This window comes from Nerophis ophidion, linkage group LG02, assembly GCF_033978795.1.
Source record: "Nerophis ophidion isolate RoL-2023_Sa linkage group LG02, RoL_Noph_v1.0, whole genome shotgun sequence".
Taxonomy (NCBI): domain Eukaryota; kingdom Metazoa; phylum Chordata; class Actinopteri; order Syngnathiformes; family Syngnathidae; genus Nerophis; species Nerophis ophidion.
Genome location: NC_084612.1, coordinates 65,014,942 through 65,039,255, shown reverse-complemented (window position 1 = coordinate 65,039,255; position 24,314 = coordinate 65,014,942). Strand labels below are relative to the sequence as shown.

The following is a 24,314-nucleotide window of genomic DNA, read 5'->3' as shown; positions in this document are numbered from 1 at the left end:
TGTCGAGAAAGGGCTTCCGTCTCTTCTTTCTTTTAGCTGAAATAAGCAGATATCACCCATTTCGTATCTGAATACAAATCCAAAAGATCCCTCCATCCCGTACGCAGCCAAGTCCCATTTCTCACGCAAAGACTCGGTCGGCGGCATCTGAATACGATTTAGAAACACTCGACTTTTTTGCGGAGCGTCAATGTAAGTTTTATTATTTTTATAAATCGAAACAGGCGTTTCACTAATCATGACCGAATCGAACAAAGTCTTTACGCTAACGTATAAAGCTCCAAATAATGACTAAGCCTTACACCGCCCTTTTGTACCCCTCCTCTGCGTGTGTGTGTGTGTGTGTGTGTGTGTGTGTGTGTTGTGTGTGTGTGTGTGTGTGTGTGTGTGTGTGTGTGTGTGTGTGTGTGTGTGTGTGAAGTGCGTGCGTGCGTGTCCACATCTCCACACGTAACATTCCCAGCCATCAATACATCGAAATCTGGAAGTTGTTTCAAACGATCGTAAACATTTAAACTATCAAATATATGGTCACATGCTGCTCAGATGACATTGCTTTCTTAAAAAAACTGAACCCTCCTCTGTTCCCTGTCAGGTCTTAACTCCACCCTCTTCCTGGTTTAACCACTCCCACCGCAGGTCTTAACTCTGCCCTCTTTCTGTTTAAAACTCCACCCTCTTCCTGGTTTAACCACTCCCACCGCAGGTCTTAACTCCACCCTCTTCCGGGTAAGCCACACCCACTTGACCTTGACCTTTGAACCTGACCTTTGACTTTGACCTTTGACTTTGACCTTTAACCTTGACCCCCTCATAAATCATTAACCTTTGAACTTGACCCCTCATAAATCATTGACCTTTGACCTTGAGGGTCATAAATCATTGATTTATGGGGGGTCATAAATCACTTTTGACTAAAAGTAGGGACTTAACTTCTCTGCTCTGTTTAAGCAACAGACGAGAAAAGAGATGTTGTTGGAGCGTGAGAGAGTGAGACACTTGGTGCTGAAAAGCAGAAATTATGAAAAATAAACCAGTGTTGTATAATGGAACCCGGGCTCTCGTGTCTTTGCTTGGTGGTTCGGAGGACCCACGGGAGGGCAACCTCCACAATTATGTATTGCTAATCATCTAAAACAGGGGTCTCAGACACACGGCCCGCGGGCCAATTGCAGCCTGCAAGACGTTATTTTGCGGCCCCCACCTTAATATGAAAGTTTAATGTTAGTGCGGCCCGTGATTTTTATATGAATGGCGCTTGACAGCCTTGTGTTATTTGGGTCAAAAATGGCTCTTTCAGCGTTCTGGGTTGCCTACCCCTGCGTTAGTGGAAAAGCGACGAATGAGTAAAAGCGACAGAGACGTTGCCATGGAGACGAGGATTTTCGTACGTGCCTGGCTGCAGTCAAACCACGACACCAGTCCCCGATAACCTGGAGAAATTCAAACCGTTATTTGTTTTTTTTATTGTTTAATTTGCCTTTGTCTCACACAATGAACACTACATATATTCTGTCAATTTTTTGCACTCGGTATCCAGGTACTATTATCCGCCGACCGCCGTGTTGTTGTACCGAGAAAAAGGGAAACGACACACATTACGGAAATAACATTATTTTCCGTGCGTCGGCTGAATACAAATATATTCCACAAACCCAAACATGTCTTTTTCAAAGCCTGCAGTGAAGAGAAAGGTTAGTGATGAGCAAAGACAATTCCAGGAAAAGTGGGAGATGCAACATGTCTTTGTTGAGCACAGGGGCACCCCGGCGTGTCTTATTTGCACAGAAACAGTTGCAGTGCACAAGGGATGCAATTTGAAATGTCATTATACAACTACACATGCTGTGGAGTATGCAACATTTTTTTTTAAAGAAATTTTCTCTCTCGGCCCAACCTCACCCAAACTCTGCATCCAGTGGCCCCCAGGTAAATTGAGTTTGAGACCCCTGATCTAAAACATGCATCTAAATAAATGTAGGTACACGGTTGAAAAAAAGGACAAAAAGAAAAAAAAAAAAAAGTCAAATCCTTCAAACCACGCCCCCTGTACTCAAGCCAATTGTGTCCCACCCACTTCTAAAATCCAAATGTCGTCCCTGCAACACGCTGCACCATAGGTTTTTGTTACAAGGCTAAACTTCTCCGTGAAGTGAATTGTGAAGTGAATTATATTTATATAGCCCTTTTTCTCTAGTGACTCAAAGCGCTTTACATAGTGAAACCCAATATCTAAGTTACATTCAAACCAGTGTGGGTGGCCCTGGGAGCAGGTGAGTAAAGTGTCTTGCCCAAGGACACAACGGCAGTGGCTAGGTTGGCAGAAGCGGGAATTGAACCTGCAACCATCAAGTTGCTGGCACGGCCACTCTACCAACCGAGCTAAACCGCTGTGTGTGAGTGTGTGTATGCTAGAGGCCCCCGCCTCCACCCACAGAGACAAAAAGAGTGGCTAACTGACAAGAGGCTTCACTCTGTTCATTTAATTATGCTATAAAACAAGTGATGGCAACAATGCAAAGAACGAACCCTCTTTCAACCTGTTTGGATGCCAGACATTAAAAAAATAAACATGCACGGACATGGCAATTATTTTACTCTTGCATTAATTACCTCGCTAAATAATCTGTCTGTTAATCATCAACATAACTCGAAAATTGATGGGCAAATTTTGATAAAAACTTTTAGGAAATGTCAGAAATGATTCAAATGAACCATCAGAGTATGGGGCCATTGGGTAAATACACTGACTCGAAACAGTGAAGCAATTCAAATGATCATTTGAGTACGCTGTGTTTTTGGTGAATCCAAAGACTCAAAATGTTGAATAACATTAAATGAATAATCCACGTATGCGGTTGAGTGAATCCACTAACTCAAAAGACTGAATGACTTCAAATGGATTATCGGATGCTGTTGTGTTTTGACTTGAAATGTGAATCAATTTAAATGAATCATCTGAGTATGCTGTGGTTTTTTTAGGGAGTCCACAAACTTGAAACAGTGATTCAAAATGAATTAATAATCTAGGTATGCGGTCGTTGGGTGAATCCATGACTCAAAACAGTGAATACATTTGAATAAATCATCTGAGGCTGCTGTGTTTTTTCAGTGAATCCACTGACTTGAAAAGGTGAAACAACTTAAATGAATCATCTGAGTATGTTGTGCTTTTGGTGAGTCCACAGACTTGAAACATTGATTCAATTCAAATGAATTATCTCAGTATGCTGGGTTTTTGGTGAGTCCACTGATTCAAAACAGTGAATCATGTCAAATGAATAATCAGAGTATGTGGCCATTGGGTGATTTCGTATTTGTTATATATTGTATATATCATATAAAAATATAATATCATGTAATAATATATCAGTATATATTATATACAGTATATATAATACGTAAATATTACATACCGTATTACCTTGAATAGCCGCCGGGTATATAGTATCCGCCTGCCTAGAATTACTGCCGGGTCAAACTCGTTTCAGAAAATAATTAGCGCATGCTTAACATTATTGGGATTAACGCCGGGTCAAACTCGTTTCACAAAATATTATTTTTATTAGCGCATGTCCAGAATTTCCGCCGGGTCAAACTCGTTTCGCCAAATAATTAGCATATGCCTAGAATTTCCGCTGGGTCAAACTCGTCACGTCACGAGTGACACTTCACCTGTCATCATTTTCAAAATGAAGGAGGCTGATTTCAATAATTTGAAATCGCATAAAGGGAAGAATATTAAGAGCTATTCAGTAGGATTTAAGGTCCAAGCTATTATATATGCTAAAAAGAACTGTAAGCAGCTATGTTTTATTAATATGCCGTAGCTGCGTGTGTCAAATATGAGTCATTAAATGACTCCCGCTTCCTGGTGGTAGAGGGCGCGAGTGATCCTTCTTGCGACTACTCGGTTGTGTCACAACAAGGCTTGGACGTGGATTGTTTCTTCGACGCAGATGAGAATCAGCACGAGCGAGGCGTGGACGTGAGTACATGGTTGTTTATTTAAACACTATAATAAAAAATAAACAAACTAGGGGCGCTCACAAGGAGGTACAGACACTTGGCTATGAACAAACAAAAGACTAGCATAAATGCTGCAAACTACAACCATGAAACAAAAACACTTGCTCGATTGGCATGAATAATAATAAACTATAAACAAAACTAGCACAATGGCATAAATACAAAAACTTACACGGCATGGAACTATGGACAAGGGCATGAAGGAGGTGCAGCATGGGTAGGGTTCGTGCGTGTATGAAGATCCCAGAATGAAGACAAGAAAAAGAGTGACTTAAGTAGCTATGATAATTAGTGAAAACAGGTGTGAGGCTGAGGACAGGGACGTGACATGACAGGTAAAAAGTAATGAGATGGCATGGAGACGAAAACAAACCAGGAAGTGCCAAGACAGAACTTAAATGTCCGAAAAACTTAACATAACCTGACCAAAACCAAAACATAAACTTACAGGCGTGACAGGCTGCAGAAGAAGTGACAACAAGCAGCAAGAGTGAGCAGCGTGTGTTTATTTTTTCCTCTCGCTTGCACTTTTAACATGGAGGATTACATATCTAAAATAAAAAAGTTTTCTAAACTGGACTTTCAATCGAAGCAGGAGGTAATAAAGGAAAATCTCCATCGAGACAGAGAGAATTTTAAAACTGAAGAAAGATAAGGAAGACTTCTATAAACAAGCTATCGATGCTTTTGATCAGAAGGAACTGCGCATGGACTTCATTTATAAGTAAAGGTAAGACCATAATAAAAAAATGTTTTTATTAAATGTGCTTTTCGTGATGGCATCCTTACATCACACTCCAATTTATAAGCGCATGCCTAAATTTACCGCATGCCTTTGGTAAGCGCCGGAGTGAGAAGAGGTTTTAAATTAATTAGCGCCCCGTCGACAATTCAAGGAAATACGGTATGTTATATCTTATATTGCTACAATGGGACATTTTAGCCTACTTTATACCTGCATTATCCTTTCCATCCTTTGTAACTGAGCTACTGTGTGGAACAATGTACCTTGTGGATCAATAAAGGTTGTCTAAGTCTGAATCTTAAATTCAAAATAAATGAATAATCCAGGTATGCGGTCGTTGGGTGAATCCACTGACTCAAAGCAGTGAATAAATTCAAGTAAATCACCTGAGGCTGTTGTGTTTTTCAGTGAATCCACTGACTCAAAAAAAGTGAATCAGTTCAAATGAATCATCTGAGGCTGATGTGTTTTCAGTGAGTCCACCGACTCGAGTGAAGAACCGTCTGAGACGACGTTGGCTCCGATAAATCCACTGACTCGAATCAGTACGTCAATTTAACAGAATCGTCTGATTCCAGTGTTTTTCAGTGATTGAACTGAACAATATGAGTCCACTGACTCAAGCTGAGAACCAACTAAAATGAGTCATCTGAGTCCATGCTGTCTTTGGTGAATCTGCTGACTCAACTAGTGCACCAATTTAAATAAGTCATGTGAGTCCGTGGTGTTTCTGTTGAGTCAGCAGACTCGACTTAGGGAAAATTTTCACCAGAACTATGTGAGTCCATGTGAGGGAGTTACGGTCAGCTATTGATTCAGGGAGCGAACGTCTTTTCAATGAGCAATGTTTTTCTTAGGTACTTTCCCAGGTTACCAAAAAAATGCTACCTTAATGTCAACCACTATGCTATTTCGGAACAAATCCATAAATTCCAGTTTGTGCATGTTACTTGGTGAGTTTGAAGTTTACCAGGTGGGCACTTGCTGCAGCACAGTCCTAAAGTCTCCAGCAGGTACTCTCGATCTGGATTGCTGCACTTTACGCCGGACTCAGCCTGATAGGGCAGCGCGAACACCTGGAGGGGGAAACAGAGGAACACTTGTGTATATTATATTGATCTCCACCAAGGCCGACCAATTAGAACGGTGATTGTAAAATCATGGCTGTTTCACTTCAACCTGCAGGTACGTCTCAATCTGTTGGATCGGCGTGGTCATTGCACCACTTGGCAATAATGCAAGTGGACTGTGACGTCAAATGTTTTGTGTCTGCACACCTTATTATGATCATCAGCAATATTGTGTGTTCTTGCAGAATACTGCTAACAACATACAAAACAAACCACATCCAAGTGAAAACTTGAAGCAATGTTTTTCTTAATGAATTCATCACAAAAGACCAAAAATGTCAACTTTTCAAAAACCCCTATTCACAAATCAATATTTTGTCTACACTTTAAAGGACTAAGTCTTTTAAAGTGACTTCTGCCTGAAATATACATTTAAAATACCAATTATAATACTTTAAAGCAGTGGTCCCCAACCACCGGGCCGCAGAATAATTTTTAAAGAATATATATATATATATATGTATATATATATATATAACGATAATTATACAAATTTTGTATCCACCCTAAATAATGAACTTGCAAAATTAAAAACATGGTTAGGTATAAACAAATTATCCCTTAATTTAAAGAAAACAAAAGTTATGTTATTTGGCTATTCCAATCCAGGACCAGCAATAAATATAGATGGCGTGATTCTAGAAACTGTGTCAGAAATTAAATTCTTAGGAGTCACTATTGATAATAAATTAAGCCTGAAACCACACATAAGACATATAGGGACGGCGTGGCGCAGTGGGAGAGTGGCCGTGCGCAACCCGAGCGTCCCTGGTTCAATTCCCACCTAGTACCCACCTCGTCACGTCCGTTGTGTCCTGAGCAAGACACTTCACCCTTGCTCCTGATGGGTGCTTGTTGGCGCCTTGCTTGGCAGCTCCCTCCATCAGTGTGTGAATGGGTAAATGTGGAAGTAGTGTCAAAGCGCTTTGAGTACCTTGAAGGTAGAAAAGCGCTATACAAGTACAACCCATTTATTTATATATTTATATACAAAGCAAAATCTCCAAAACCATCTCTATTATCAATAAATCCAAATTCGTCTTAAATTACACAGCTCTGCATTTATTATATTGTTCATTGGTCTTGCCATATCTAAATTACTGCATAGAAATCTGGGGCAACAACTACAAAACTTCACTACATCCCCTGGTTACACTCCAAAAACGTGCAATAAGAATTCTACACACGGTGGGATATTGTGACCACACAAATATTTTATTTTTACAATCTAAATGATTAAAACTGCCTGATCTAGTTGATTTTAATACAGCTCAATTACTATTTAAAGCAAACAAAAAGGTTCTACCTGCCAATATTCAAATACATTTCAAACACAGAGAAGGAGTTCATAATCTAAGGGGGTGTAGTATCTTTAATATTCCAACAGTAAGAACTACGAGGAAAAGTTTGTGTGTGTCTGTGCGTGGAGTGAAACTTTGGAACGGATTGGATGTGGGGCTCAAGCAATGTCCAAATGTCCATCAGTTCAAAGCAAGATACAAAAAAATGGTATGGGCAATGTATATGAATGTGAACATGGATGCTTAAGTGTTAAACTCCATCACTGGCTAATAATGATTATTATTATTATTATTATTGTTGTTGTTATTATCATCTTCGTCATCATCTTCATTATTTTATATGTATTATTGTCATCATTTATTGTCATTGCTATTGCTATTGTTCATATTGTTATTATTATTGTTATCATTATCGTTATTATTGTTTAGTCATTGTTGATATTATTATTATTATTATTATTATTACTTCTATGACATCACCTAACTAGTTAAACTATATGAATTAGTATCAATAAGAGAAATACATTGAATTGTGTGTGTGTGTGTGTGTGTGTGTGTGTGTGTGTGTGTGTGTGTGTGTGTGTATACAAACAATCCTATATGGAGTTTGAGTAATACCAATATTCTGTAAATGTAAAAACAAATATGAATTCTGACTGAAGAATTGGTGCCGATGGAAACTAAGAAAAGGGATTTGGGTACACTATCTGGAGTACAGGGCAGGCGAGTGGGGGATCTTATGTTCGTGGATAACTCCTCTGGCAGGGGGCTCCCCTCGTCTCTTTTAATGCACAGCATAGGACACTTAGCAAGAGTGGTCCTCAGGTCCTGTTGATCAGGGGCAGCTCCACAGCCACAGATCCACTATTAACCACTAATATCACAGTCAAAATGAAAGCTTGTTCCCATAGGCACCATAAACTGTTAATAATGTTTAGACAGAAGTGTATATTATATATACTATTATATATATAGTATTTATATAGGTGTGTGTGAGTGTGTGTGTGTATATGATGGACATATGTGTATTTTGGGTATATGCATTTGTGTATGTATGTGATTATGTGTGTATGTTTATATGTGTGTGTATATATATATATGTATATGTATGTATACATAGATGTATGTATATAAATTGTATATGTGTGTGTGTACATTTGTATATATGTAAGTGTGTGTGAATTTAAATGTGTTATATATAGATAATATATAACATCTACGCAGCAACCACTGAACTGAATTATATTACATATATTATTGTATTATATATTGTAAATATATATTGTATATGTATAGGGGTGGGACCTAATAACTTTACTTCTTCCCACTCCCTTTTGAGCCAATCTTGACATCTACAAAAGATTAGTCACATGTAATGTTTTCAATGTAGGTGTAAAAATAATGTATTTATATATTTCTTTTGTATTTTATGTCATTCTCTTGTTTTGTTTGCATGGCTCAAAATAAACCATTCATTCATTCATTCATATATATATATATATATATATATATATATATATATACATATATATATAGTTTTTTTTATTAAATCAACATAAAAAACACAAGATTCACTTACAATTATCGACCAACCCAAAAAAACCTGCCTTTTTCATGACAAAAACACCCCCCAAAAAACCCCACCCCACCCTCCCCGCCAGGCTGCGGGAAAAATTATCAAGCGTTGACCGATCCGCAGCTACAAAAAGGTTGGGGACCACTGCTTTAAAGGCCAGTATTGCTACATATAGAAAGTGATTTTTAGTGAATAATATTAGAAACACACGCACACATACACACAAACCATGATCTAATAATAAAAAAAAAAGTAACAAGGAAGTGGTAGCAAAGAAAAACAAAAAACAGCAAAAGATGTGCAGTGTTGCTGCATGCTTTGAATGGGAAAAAGTGGCACCAACCTGTGGACAAGTTGAAAAACCAGTAATCCAAATACAAATGTTAGGGATCAGATTAAACGTATCACATTAAAAGTGTGTGTCAAGAAAAATGTGGAATAAAAAATGTTGGTGTTTACAGGAGTTGTCAAAAAAAAAAAAAAAAGATTTCAAATGAATTGCGATTCTTATTTGTAACGATTCGTAAATCGGTTAAAAAAAATAAAAATCTAAAATGGATTTAAAAAAACAAAAAACAAAAAACAATATATATATATGTATATATATATATATATATATATATATATATATATATACATGTACATTTTTTATTTGTTTTATTTTTATTTTTTTCAAAATCTGCGTTTTTTTGTCGTTGCTTTCTATGTAGCTTTTTAATTTTATGATAATTTGTGGAACAAAAAAATTAATTAATTCATTAATCAATTAATTAAAAACTTTTGTGAATTAATTGCAAAACATTCAAAATGGCTTGACAAAAAAAACAACAACAAGGGAGTAATAGCAAGGACATTTTTAAAAATGGCTAAAGATGTGGAAATTTGCTGCTTGCTTTGAATGGGAATGCATAGCACCATCAGGTGGACAAGTTGAAAAGCCAGGAATCCATATTAAAATCTTCATGTGAGTCCTTAGATTAGTTTGTTAACATAAAAGTGAAATGAACAATTACATTTTTTACAGTTTTCTAGGGGCATTTTTATTGGTTGATGCTTTTTGTGAAGCTTTTCTATTTGAAGATATTTCATACAACAAAGAAATAATCAAACAATCCTTTAAATTTATTCCAAAACAACCAAAATGGCTTGAGAATAAAACGCAGATAATAGTAGAAAGAGACTACAAAAAAAAAAAACTGCAAAAGATGTGGAATTTTGCTGCATGCCTTGATTGGGAATGTATAGCATCATCTGGTGGACATGTTCAGAAGCCAGGAATCCAAATTAAAATCTTCATGTAAGTACTTCGATTACCTAATGTTAATATAAATGTGGAATGAAAAAAACACTTTTTTTACAGATTCCAACAGGTTTTTTATGTTGTCGCTTTTTGTGCAGCTTTTTTATTTGAAGATAATTTACGAGACAAATAAATAATCATTTAAATTCATTCCGAAACATGAAAATGGCTTGACAATAAAACCACGGAAGTAGTTGCAAGGAACAGCAAAAAACCGCAAAAGGTGGGAAATGTTACTGCATGCTTTGAATGGGAGAATGTTGCACAATCTGTTAAAAAAAAAACAGTTATCCAACTTAAACTCTTCATGTAAGGGGTTGGAGGAGTTGACTTTTTTGTAGTTTGTGTAGCTTTTAATTAATTGAACAAATAAACAATTAAAAATGCGATAAATTCATTACAAACAACCAAATTTGCTTGACGATAAATGAAAAAACAAAAGTGAAAAACATGTCCTTGGGATATTTTTCTTCGAAGGTATGAATGACAGAAAGTTCTGAACTCCCGTTTTACCTGGCCATAGTGTGGCTGTAGCTCATGTTGCCATAGTGACAAATATATCATCAGGTATACCTGCCCTTAGGTAACCTCAACTGGCCATCGTGCTGTCAAGCTAAAAATAATTATTGTTATTTTCAAAAGCATTAAATAAGATAACCAATGGCGGTGGAGGGTCGGGTTTGCAATTGGAACACACACACACGCACACACACACACACACACACACACACACACACACACACACACACACACACACACACACACATACACACACACACACACACACACACACACACACACACACACACACACACACACACACACACACTTGTATTTGTTAACTTCTTGATACCTCCAAAAAATGCCTACCTCTTTAGGACCACCCTTTCTACACATATAAATATTTCTATTTACAACATTAATACTATATACATACTATGCAAATATAAAAAGCCTGTTGTGAAAAATGATTTTGAATTTCATTAAAAAAAGGTCACAATTTCACAAGAAAGTTGCAGTATTATTACGAAAAAAAATTTGTAATTTTAGTCAATGCAAGTCAAAATTTTCCAAGAAAAACTGAACATTTGTGCAATATTATGATATAAGTTGGAATTTTACTCAATAACAGTCACAATTTTACAAGAACAGCATAAAATTTGGGCAATTTTATGAAAGGAGGCGTAATTTTATTCGACAAAAGTCGCAATTTTATAAAAAAAAACTTTACATTTTGGCAATATTATAATGATAATTGGAATTTTACTTGACAAAATTATGACAAAAGTCATAATTTTCCTCACAAAATTTCACTATATTACAAGAACAACAACAACATTGACAATATTGTGATAAGTCAGAATTTTATATGACAAATGTCACCATTTTGCATTAAAAAGTAATAATTTTACATAAAAAAGTAATCAAAAGTAAAAAAAGTAAACTTGACAAGAAAATATTCCAATTTTACAGAAACAGAAAGAATATGAGAAATTGTTCCCGATTTTAAACAAAAAAACTCAACACATTGTGAGAAAAAGATTGCTTTTAGTTCATTTAATTTTTTGTTTGTAATTGGTTTTTAATCTTCATTATTTACTTAAAGTTATTACTATATGTCTCGATGTACACATATTTATTTTATTGTTTTAATTAATTTTGGCCAAAGGGTACGCAATATAATTTCTTACACACTTGTTATTTCATATGTTGCCCAGAGGGGGCGCACTTTTAAAACAGTCAATTCCCGATTGTAGCTGAGATAGGCGCCAGCGCCCCCCACGACCCCGAAAGGGAATAAGCGGTAGAAAATGGATGGATGGAATTTGAAAAGTCCCTTCTTTTTGAGACCACACTCTATTAGATGCAATGGTTTTGGTCCCAACTTGTTCTCCGGTCCTCACATGGAAGGTACTTTTCCACACACACACACACACGCACACGCACGCACGCACACACACACACACACACACACACACACACACACACACACACACACACACACACACACACACACACACACACACAGAACACCATTGTTGTCAACCTCAGGTGAACTCAGTCTCTATCTCCAATATCTCTCCAAAAATGTTGGCACTCTGAAATACAGTATGTGCAAACACACATTCTTTATTCAAACACACACTATTCATTCAAAGCTAAAGTTAAAAACATTTATGAAATTAGTGTGCTGGTCGACATCAGTAAAACGTCCAAACACAAAAATGATGACTGATACATTTTGTTCAAGATGCTCGACAATATGAATTTCTATGTACAAACCCCATTTCCATATGAGTTGGGAAGTTGTGTTGGACGTAAATACAAACGGAATACAATGATTTGCAAATCATTTTCAACCCATATTCAGTTGAATATGCTACAAAGACAACATATTTGATGTTCAAACTGATAAACATTTTTTTTTTTGCAAATAATCATTAACTTTAGAATTTGATGCCAGCAACACGTGACAAAGAAGTTGGGAAAGGTGGTAATAAATACTGATAATGTTGAGGAATGCTCATCAAACACTTATTTGGAACATCCCACAGGTGTGCAGGCTAATTGGGAACAGTTGGGTGCCATGATTGGGTATAAAAGCAGCTTCCATGAAATGCTAAGTAATTCACAAACAAGGATGGGGCGAGGGTCACCAATTTGTAAGCAAATTGTTGAACAGTTTTAGAACAACATTTCTCAACGAGCTATTGCAAAGCTTTTAGGGATTTTACCATCTACGGTCCGTAAAATCATCAAAAGTTTCAGAGAATCTGGAGAAATCACTGCACGTAAGCGATGATATTACGGACCTTTGACCCCTCAGGCGGTACTGCATCAAAAACCGACATCAGTGTGTAAAGGCTATCACCACATGGGCTCAGGAACACTACATAAAACCACTGTCAGTAACTACAGTTGGTTGCTACATCTGTAAGTGCAAGTTAAAACTCTACTATGCAAAGCGAAAGCCATTTATCAACAACACTCAGGAACGCTGCCGGCTTCGCTGGGCCCGAGCTCATCTAAGATGGACTGATGCAAAGTGGAAAAGTGTTCTGTGGTCTGACGAGTCCACATTTCAAATTATATTTGGAAACTGTGGACGTGGGTGTCCTCCGGAACAAAGAGGAAAATAACCATCTGGATTGTTATAGGCGCAAAGTTCAAAAGCCAGCATCTGTGATGGTATGGGGGTGTATTAGTGCCCAAGGCATGGGTAACTTACACATATGTGAAGGCACCATTAATGCTGAAAGGTGCATACAGGTTTTGGAGCAACATATCTTGTCATCCAAGCAACGTTATCCTGGACTCCCTTGCTTATTTCAGCAAAACAATGCCAAGCCACGTGTTACAACAGCGTGGCTTTGTAGTAAAAGAGTGTAGGTATTTTCCTGTCCCGCCTGCAGTCCAGACATGTCTCCCAATGTGTGGCGCATAATGAAGCGTAAAATATGACAACAAGACCCAGGACTGTTGAACAAATTAAGCTGTACATCAAGCAAGAATGGTAAAGAATTCCACTTTCAATTTTCCTCAGTTCCCAAACATTTATTGAGGGTTGTTAAAAGAAAAGGTGATGTAACACAGTGGTGAACATGCCCTTTCCCAACTACTTTGGCACGTGTTGCAGCAATGAAATTCTAAGATAATTATTATTTGCAAAAAATAAATAAAATGTATGAGTTTTAACATCAAATATGTTGTCTTTGTAGTGCATTCAATTGAATATGGTTTGAAAAGGATTTGCAAATCCTTGTATAGTGTTTATATTTACATCTAACACAATTTCCCAACTCATATAGAAACAGGGTTTGGAAATACTGTATAGTAGTGGCTGCATTTGTAGACAGATGCAAACACTGCACTATATCATATAAATAAGGTTGCTTGCATCAAATTATAAATGTGTAACACAGCCCTTGTCAAAATGCAAAATGGTTCATTCCTCCTGGCCGTCACTAATCCAACATGGAACACATCACCGTTCCCTCAACACAGACGTCCAAACGTCATCAAAGCTCACATATATGCACTCACATAAAGCGCCAACGTTTGGAAACCAGAATGAGATGATAAAAATAAGTAGTAATAGGATAAATCTATGTATGGCAGTATTGAACATTATGTTTCATTTTGCATCTCATAGCACATAACTGTGTTGCGTTCAAGGACCTTTGATTAAAGTTCAAGACATGAGCGTCACTATTTTCTAAAGACAGGGGAGGCGTAACCCCCAGTATATGCACTAATAAATATAATAATGATGTATTATTATGATTATAGTTATCCACTAATGATAATCCCACATGGATCAGATAATCAGCAAAAAAAATATTTCCGTACTGCGCCTTCACACGTCATCGGCCTGATTAGTATGAACTACCCTGAAATGTGAAATATGGTGGAAACACAAACCACATACTTCGACAGAAACTTTTAAGTCCAGGAACTAAAGGTTCCAGGAACATACATTTTCTGAAATGTTGGTGGAAAAAAGCTGAATGAAGTACGTATAAGTCGGATACAGAAAGGCACCACAAGCGGCACTTAGACTCATTATTTCTCTAACATGCAATCATGTATTAAACATTATTGTAGTGTACTTTAATGACATGTAGTCATGTATTAAACATTACTTAAGTGTACTTTAATGACACGTAATCATGTAATAAACATTACTATAGTGTACTTTAGTAACATGTAATCATGTATTAAACATTACTTAAGTGTACTTTATTGACATGTGATCATGTATTAAACATTACTACAGTGTACTTTACTAGTGTACTTTAATGAATTGTAATCATGTATTAAACATTACTATAGTGTACTTTAATGACATGTAATCATGTATTAAACATTACTATAGTGTACTTTAATGAGATGTAATCATGTATTAAACATTACTGTAGTGTACTTTAATGACATGTAATCATGTATTAAACATTACTATGGTGTACTTTACTGATATGTAATTATGTACTAAACATTACTATAGTGTACTTTAATGACATGTAATCATGTACTAAACATTACTATAGTGTACTTTAATGACATGTAATCATGTACTAAACATTATTATAGTGTACTTTAATGACATGTAATCATGTACTAAACATTACTATAGTGTACTTTAATGACATGTAATCATGTATTAAACATTACTATAGTGTACTTTACTGATATGTAATTATGTACTAAACATTACTATAGTGTACTTTGACATGTAATCATGTATTAAACATTACAATAGTGTACTTTACTGATATGTAATTATGTACTAAACATTACTATAGTGTACTTTGACATGTAATCATGTATTAAACATTACAATAGTGTACTTTACTGATATGTAATTATGTACTAAACATTACTATAGTGTACTTTAATGACATGTAATCATGTAGTAAACATTACTATAGTGTACTTTGACATGTAATCATGTACTAAACATTACTATAGTGTACTTTAATGACATGTAATCACGTATTAAACATTACTATAGTGTACTTTGACATGTAATCATGTATTAAACATTACTATAGAGTAATTTTATGACATGTAATCATGTATTAAACATTACTTTAGTGTACTTTAATGACATGTAATCATGTTTAATACTAGAGTACTTTAGTGACATGTAATTATATAATAAACATAACTATAGTGTACTTTAAAGACATGTAATATTTGTACTAAACATTACTGCAGTGTACTTTAATGACATGTAATCATGTATTAAACATTACTATAGTGTACTTTGACATGTAATCATGTACTAAACACTATAGTGTACTTTAATGACACGTAATCATGTTTAATACTAGAGTACTTTAGTGACATGTAATTATATAATAAACATTACTATAGTGTACTTTAATGACATGTAATCTTTGTACTAAACATTACTATAGTGTACTTTAATGACATGTAATCATGTATTAAACATTACTATAGTGTACTTTAATGACATGTAATCATGTATTAAACATTACTATAGTGTACTTTGACATTTAATCATGTATTAAACATTACTATAGTGTACTTTAATGACATGTAATCATGTATTAAACATTACTATAGTGTACTTTGACATGTAATCATGTACTAAACACTATAGTGTACTTTAATGACATGTAATCATGTTTAATACTAGAGTACTTTAGTGACATGTAATTATATAATAAACATTACTATAGTGTACTTTAATGACATGTATTCATGTATTAAACATTACTATAGTGTACTTTAATGACATGTATTCATGTATTAAACATTACTATAGTGTACTTTAATGACATGTAATCATGTATTAAACATAACTATAGTGTACTTTACTGATATGTAATCATGTACTCGGCCCTGCGATGAGGTGGCGACTTGTCCAGGGTGTACCCCGCCTTACGCCCGATTGTAGCTGACATAGGCACCAGCTACCCCAAAGGGAATAAGCGGTAGAAAATAGATGGCTGGTAATCATGTACTAAACATTACTTTACTGATTACTACTAAACATTACCATAGTGTACTTTTGATGACATGTAATCAAATATTAAGTAAAAAAAAAAGTCAAGCGTACCTGCATAGCGTGCACAGAGAGCAGCACAAAAACGTCCTTCATTGCTTCTCAGCAGCAGATGTAAAAGTGGAACAAGTTCCTTGACGTGATTTGAGGGTTCGGAGGAAGGAAGTGAGTGTGTAACTTGCAGGCAGTCGCTCTGACCTATGAAGAAGAAAAAAAGTGCATTTTATTGAGCAGGCTTCAAACAACCGGCATTTTAATCACAGATGAAAAATGACAACAAGTCGTTATACAACCTATGGCCTCCAGGTGTCTGCATGCTAACTGAAATTCAGGAAGATTTTTTTTCAAATGTAAGTAAAAAAAAAAAAAAAAATACAATAAATGTAAGTAATAAAGCAGACACCATACTAAAATTATAAAATAAGCACGATGATGTAATTGATACAAATTATGTACTGTACCTCAATATGCATTTGTGGTATTTTTTTCAGTTTGCGGTAATAAATAAACGCCGGTATATACTGTATGTTACGAATCTTCGATCGCTCAGGCGGTACTGCATCAAAAAGCGACAGTGTGTAAAGGATATCACCACATGGGCTCAGGAACATTAAAAAAAAAACACCGTCAGTAACAACAGTTGGTCGCAAGTTAAAAAGCGAAAGCCGTTTATCAACAACACCCAGAAACGCCTCCAGCTTAGATGGGCCCGAGCTCATCTAAGATGGATTGATGCAAAGTGGAAAAGTGTTCTATGGTCCGACGAGTCCACATTTCAAATTGTGGACATTGTGTCCTCCGGAACAAAGAGGAAAAGAACCATCCGGATTGTTCTAGGCGCAAAGTTCAAAAGCCAGCATCTGTGATGGTATGGGGGTGTATTAGTGCCCAAGGCATGGGTAACTTACACTTCTGTGAAGGCACATTTAATGCTGAAAGGTACATACAGGTTTTGGAGCAACAATTGTTGCCACCCAAGCAACGTTATCATGGACGCCCCTGCTTATTTCAGCAAGACAATGCCAAGCCACGTGCTACAACAGTGTGGCTTCATAGTAAAAGAGTGCGGGTACTAGACTGGCCTGCCTGTAGTCCAAACCTGTCTCCCATGTGTGGCTTAATATGAAGCCTAAAATACCATAACCCCGGAAGTTAAACATCTTAAGCTGTACATCAAGCAAGAATAGGAAATAATTCCACCTGAAGAGCTTCAAAAATTGGTCTCCTCAGTTCCCAACGGTTTACCGAGTGTTGTCAAAAGGAAAGGCCATGAAACACAGTGGTAAAAATGTCCCTGTGCCAACCTTTTTTGCAATGTGTTGCTGCCATTAAATTCTAAGTTAATGATTACTTGCACAAGAAAAATAAGTTTCTCATTTTGAACATTAAAAATATTGTCTTTGCAGTCTATTCAATTGAATATAAGTTGAGAAGGATTTGCAAATGATTGTATTCTGTTTTTATTTACGAATTACACAACGTGCCAACTTCACTGGTTTCGGGTGCAGATATTACGGGAAATAAAACCTCCCCCTCTTAAGCATATATGTAGCTCCTTTTGACGACACGCTTGTGTTTTTTGTTATGTGACAGAAAAAAAAAAACATGCAAATGAGTTCCACACAGGCAGCAAAGCAAGCACCTATTTCATCTCTCTGAGATAGACTTCACCCTGAAGTCGCTACACGTCTTCAAACATGTAGCGACTTTAGTTTTGAAAATAACTCCTTTTTTTCTTTACATTTGTCAGCGCCGCAGTGGAAAAAAAAGGGAAGTTGAAAGCTCGGCTCACAGCTTGAGGACACTAAACGAGATGCATCCGGGCGACAGAGAGTCTTCAAAATGAGTCAGCAAGTATTGTGCAAAAGAAGAGTATAAAAATAAAACAAACTGGCCTTAAAGGGGAACTGCACTTTTTTTTAAAAATGTTGCTTATCATTCATAATCCATGTCGGAAATCTCCCGGGGCAACCATTCTCCCGAATTTCTACCGATTTCCACCTGGACAACTATATTGGGGGCGTGCATTTAAGGCACTGCCTTTAGCGTTCTCTACAACCTGTCGTCACGTCCGCTTTTCCTCCATACTAACAGCGTGTCACTGAATGCAATGCATACTTGGTCAACAGCCATACAGGTCACACTGAGGGTGGCCATATAAACAACTTTAGCACTGTTACAAATATGCGCCACACTGTGAACCCACACCAAACAAGAATGACAAACACATTTCGGGTGAACATCTGCATCGTAACACAACAGAACAAATACCCAGAAACCCTTGCAGCACTAACTCTCCCGGGAAACTTCCAACAAACTGACCAATAATTAACGTTTTATTCATGCATTTTCTTTTGCTACTTCAAGGCTTGAATGTTTGGTTCATTCATTATTGTTATTTTATTTTCAAATTTATTATTAGCCTGTGGAAAAAATTTGATATTTACCTCAGAAGATTGCAAATACAAAAAAAGGCATTACATTTTTTTTTTATTTGATTTGATATGCCATTGATATTTTATTTAATTATTAGTATTATTATTTGAAACTGGATTTTGCGTGTAACTAAAGTTATATAAGCCTTGCTTGTTCAATATTTAATGCAAAACTTGTTTGGGTCCCTATTAAAAGGTTAATTTGTTCAACCTTGGCCCGCGGCTTAGTTCCGTTTAAAATTTTGTCCCACTCTGTATTTGAGTTTGACACCCCTGGAGTAGACTATTCAGCCCATAAAGCCATCTAAAAAAACATCTAAAAACCGCCAAAGAAAATTCAATTTACATCTTGTGGCCTGAATATTAATCAAATCAAATCAACTTTATTTATAAAGCACATTTAAAATTTACCACAGGGGTAGCCAAAGTGCTGTACAATGAGCAGGTTAAAAGATAATACGAGAACCGAGCAAACAACACAACACAAACAGAACATGATTAAAAAATAAATAAATAAAACATAAAAACTGGTTCACAGCAGGTGTATAATGGTGGCCATTGCAGGATGGATATCACTCAGTGTTAAAAGCCAAGGAATAAAGGTATGTTTTTAAGAGAGATTTAAAAACAGGAAGAGAGGAGGCTTGTCTAACACTCATAAGTAGACAAGCATTAGCGATATTGTTATTATAAGCGCTAACTCAGACCAGCTCTTTTTAATGTCGCCGTGATCACAGAGTGCTAACTAGCTTTTGCTGTTATATTGACATATTGAACCACTGAGATTCTGCATCGCCTCGGATTATTATTTCTAGATTAAAAATCATGCCCCTCACTTAGATAGTAAAAGGCTGTAGCCGTTAATCCGAAAAGTTTGGCATCCAATTTACACCCGGAGATGGCAATAAAGCCACAGAAATACATTTATTTATGGCACTTTTTATTTATTAACCTTATGATTTGAAACTGGAAGATATAAACATCCTGTCAGTCAGCACCCTGGTGAGAGCAGACATTGCACAGTAAGTGATTGTTTTATGTTCATAGTTTGTTAAAGTTAAAGTACCAATGATTGTCACATGCACACACTAGGTGTGGCGAAATTATTCTCTGCATTTGACCCATGTCCCTTGATCACCCCCTGGGAGGTGAGGGGAGCAGTGAGCAGCAGCGGTGGCCGCGCCCGGGAATCATTTTTGGTGATTTAACCCCCAATTCCAACCCTTGATGCTGAGTGCCAAGCAGGGAGGTAATGGGTCACATTTTTATAGTCTCTGGTATGACTCGGCCAGGGTTTGAACTCACAACCTACCGATCTCAGGGCGGACACACTAACCACTAAGCCACTGAGTAGATTTTTATTAGCAATTAATAACAATAATTAGCAATACTGCTACATGCCATTCGTATTTTATTAAAGCTGGATCTGTTTAGCACACAGCTTCCAAAACTTGTAGCTCATCCTCCTTATATGCGGGCTCAAAAAAAAAAGTTTCTGTATCATAATTTTTTTCCCCCAAAATAGTCTTTGTTGTCTCTCTTTAAGTCTGACATGAGTTTTAGTGTTGTTGTTGTTGTTGAAAGGAAAAGCGAACATTGTGATGGCCTGTGAAATTAATACGCCGACATATGCTTAAAGGGGAATTGCACTTTTTTGAGGAATTTTGCCTATTTTTCACAATCCATTACCACCAATGTATTTTTTTTAATGCATTCTTGTCACGCCCAGGAAATCATGTTTTGTTTTGTTTTTTGGACACTCAGTTCCTGTTTTGCACTTCCTGGTTTGTGTTTCTACCATGACAACTCATTAATTTTCACCTGCCCCTCATGTCACGCCCCTGTCCTCAGCCCTCACACCTGTTTGTTAATTTTCATTGCCTATTATTTAAGCCACAGTTACCAGGTAGTCGGCCTGGCAACTTTCAATATTCCTCAACCCCTTCATGCCGAGCCATGCTGTTTCTCTCATGCTTGTGTCACATTAAGTTTTTGGTTTTCTTTATGCCACAGTGCAAGTATTTTGTTTCATGTTTAAAGTTTATAGCCTTTGTGCTAGTCTTTTGTTTTGTAGTCAAGTTTGTTCTCCGCCCTCGTGCGTGCCTTTTTTTTTGCTTCCTTGGTTTGTAGTTTGTTAGTAATAAATAAAAATGTACTCACGTTCACGTCTGGCTCGTACCAATTTCCCTTTGCGTTGGAAAAGCAAACTATCTCCAAGTCATAGTCCAAGTCGTGACAATTCTAACTCGTAAATAAACGTAAATAAAGGTCTGCTTACAGCGAAGCCAAGGGGTGTTCCTTTATTAAGCCAATAAAAAACAATTAAAAACCCCCAATAATACTCAGCTTACATTTTGTGACTTAAATATTATACAAGTATTAGTGATATTGTTATTATAAGCGCTAACGCAGACAAACTATTAATGGTGGCACCGTGATCACCAGCATGTGTGCCTATGTTGCTTATATCGACTGCTCAGCTGCTTCCTCGCTTCCCTGCTTGTGGATGTTTATAGTAGATCATAAATCATGCATTTCAACTGTATAGAAAGACCAGGATGTAATTCGACATACTGGTGCATTTTGACAGCCAATTTAGACCCGTAAATGGTGAGAATGACATTAAAAGATGCTTGGGTTCACCCCCATTTGCGAGGATTATGAGTAATTTTTTTTTTATCTATATGAGACTATATGAACATCCTACCAGTCAGCATTCTAAGGACAGCAGACATTGTGCAGTAAGTGATGTTTTATTATGTTTGTTGGCTCTCGTGAAGTCTGCAGTGAGTAATAATCAATGATGTTGTTGAAAAAAGCAAACGTGATGCGTTTTTGAAATTAATGTATGCTTAAAATTATCAATATATGTTCAAATAAAATATAAATGTGCCTGTTACTACATTACATACATACTTACAGCATGTATATAAACCTTAATGGAGGTGTTTGGATGTTTTTTTAAAGGGCTCTATAGGCAGAATGGAGCGGCTCCCATTGTAAGCAGACTGTTGAACGCATTTATTTACTATTTGCATTTAAAAAAAAAAATACATCGGTCGTCTTGTCTTTCATGACTGTGAACGTTTGGCAAAGTTCCCCAAAAAGTGTAGTTCCCCTTTAAAATGAGCAAAAACCGTAAATATTACATTTATTCTGAATGTGTACATTGCATACTGTATATACTTCAGACAATGATAGAGGCTTTTGGATGTTTCTTTGTATAGTGCTTTACAGGCGGAAACGAGCGACTCACATTGGGGTCCATTGTTAGCTGACTCTTGCTAACGCTCATTTACGAGTTAGAATGTGTAAAAAAAACAACCTTATGTTCTGTTGTCTTACATAATGGTCGCCGCTTTGCTTCACATTCGCAAGGCTGCCATGACAGTCACATGCATCACTACATTTGCATTTTTACTAAACAAACTGAAATGTTAACGACCATGAATTGATTAACATGGACCCCCACTTAAACAAGTTGAAAAACGTATTCGGGTGTTATCGTTTAGAGGTCAATTGTACGGAATATGTACTGTACTGTACAATCTACTAATAAAAGTTTCAATCAATTAATCAATCAAAAAAGCTTTTACTTTATGGTTGGTTTTGCACAAGGCAGCACTGACAGAAGTAGCATAAATATTGTATATGTATATATTGTATATACATTTTTGCCAATTCAATGTCTCTGAGCGCCGCATAAACGTGCTTATCAACTGTCTAATAACAAGTGGAGTTTGTTTTTTGTGTAGACGAAGCCGAAACAACAATCAGCACATTTGTCATCTCTCTATATAAAAATGTACTTCTTAGTTAACATGTATTTATTGAACTTTTATTTATCCGTGTAAGGGGATTTAGAAAAACATTTTCCTTCACAATGCAGACCTATAGCAAAGAAGGAGCATTAACATGTTAGAGATGTTGAAGTGCGATAAAAAATCTCTCATCTTTCATTTTCAATCAAAAATAAATAAATAAATAAATGGGTTGTACTTGTATAGCGCTTTTCTACCTTCAAGGTACTCAAAGCGCTTTGACACTACTTCCACATTTACCCATTCACACACACATTCACACACTGATGGAGGGAGCTGCCATGCAAGGCGCTAACCAGCACCCATCAGGAGCAAGGGCGAAGTGTCTTGCTCACAACGGACGTGACGAAGTTGGTACTAGGTGGGATTTGAACCAGGGACCCTCGGGTTGCGCACAGCCCCTCTTCCACTGCGCCACGCCGTCCCAATGCGTGTTAAAGATTGCTCTCAACAGTTTGCAAAGGCTTTTAGCAAGCAAGTTACCATTTTTTTTCATGAAAACTGCTTGCAAGAGGTTTCAGGTACTGCTAGCTTTTGCGGGACTATCAGCACAAACTTGGCGAATCGAGGTTTCTCAGGGGCAAGGCCAGCCCAAGACAGACTGATTTCCACGACTCGTTGCAGCGACTGACCAGATGATAGGTTTGTCTATCTCTGCTCTTGTGTAGAGTATGTCGCTATGCTCTGACTGGCATGGTCCACCACAGACCTTGTGACAGTAACGTGATTGGAACTGCAAGGATGTCCAGCCTCACCCAGAAGCCGTGATTTGTCTTCGGGGTTTGCTCCCTTAGCCTTTGGTCAACCAAGACCTTAACCACAAGGCAGCGGTAAACACTTCGTAACGCTGAGGAGGGAGGCTACCAGGTGCTACACCTTGCCCAAGGGTGACCTGGGGTTTTCTGTCGTAGTCCATCGCCTAGCCTTTGGTCAACCAAGACCTGCTCGCAAGGCAGCGGAGACTCATGGAGGGCGGGGTTGTCAGACCCCGTGCAGTAACCAAACTGCCCACTGCCCATAAGCAAGCAAGTTAAATGTATTGGAATATAAATTAATGTTTAAGGCAAACACTTTTCAAGTGTAAAATATAGGACGTGAAGATATCCACCTATTCGGAATTTCGACGACAGGACATCTGCTGATTGGAGTAAGCGTTGCTCTGGTTTGTCGACAAATTGGAAGTTGCTGGCAGTCTTCAAAGTACCCCAAAGCTGCCACAAATGTTTGGAGGATGCGGGAAGAACTGTGGATTACATCGGACTGTCTACCCTGCAGTTTTGAGGACCAGTCATTGACAATTTAGAGTGAAAAGCAAATTCTATTTTCACTCGCATACAAAATCATTCTAACTTGGATTGTTTCCCTGGCTTTGAGACTCTCCGGAAGGACAGCGCAGCGAAGACACAACAAACTCCCTTTTTGTCTTTCATGGACACACACCTGTT

At 37.0% G+C, this 24,314-nt stretch overlaps 1 protein-coding gene across 1 annotated transcript in view; it reads right to left on the bottom strand.

The window, feature by feature from the left end:
• Nucleotides 1–16,826, bottom strand: part of tnfrsf1b (tumor necrosis factor receptor superfamily, member 1B) — a 44,085-nt gene extending 27,259 nt beyond the window's left edge. Inside the window, exons 1-2 of the mRNA XM_061888681.1 lie at nt 16,668–16,826; nt 5,745–5,850 (exon numbers count right to left, since the gene is read on the bottom strand). Coding sequence (XP_061744665.1) covers nt 5,745–5,850; nt 16,668–16,709 — 148 coding nt within the window. The 5' untranslated portion in view covers nt 16,710–16,826. The remainder of the gene's footprint in view (nt 1–5,744; nt 5,851–16,667) is intronic.
• Between the last annotated feature and the right edge of the window lie 7,488 nt (nt 16,827–24,314).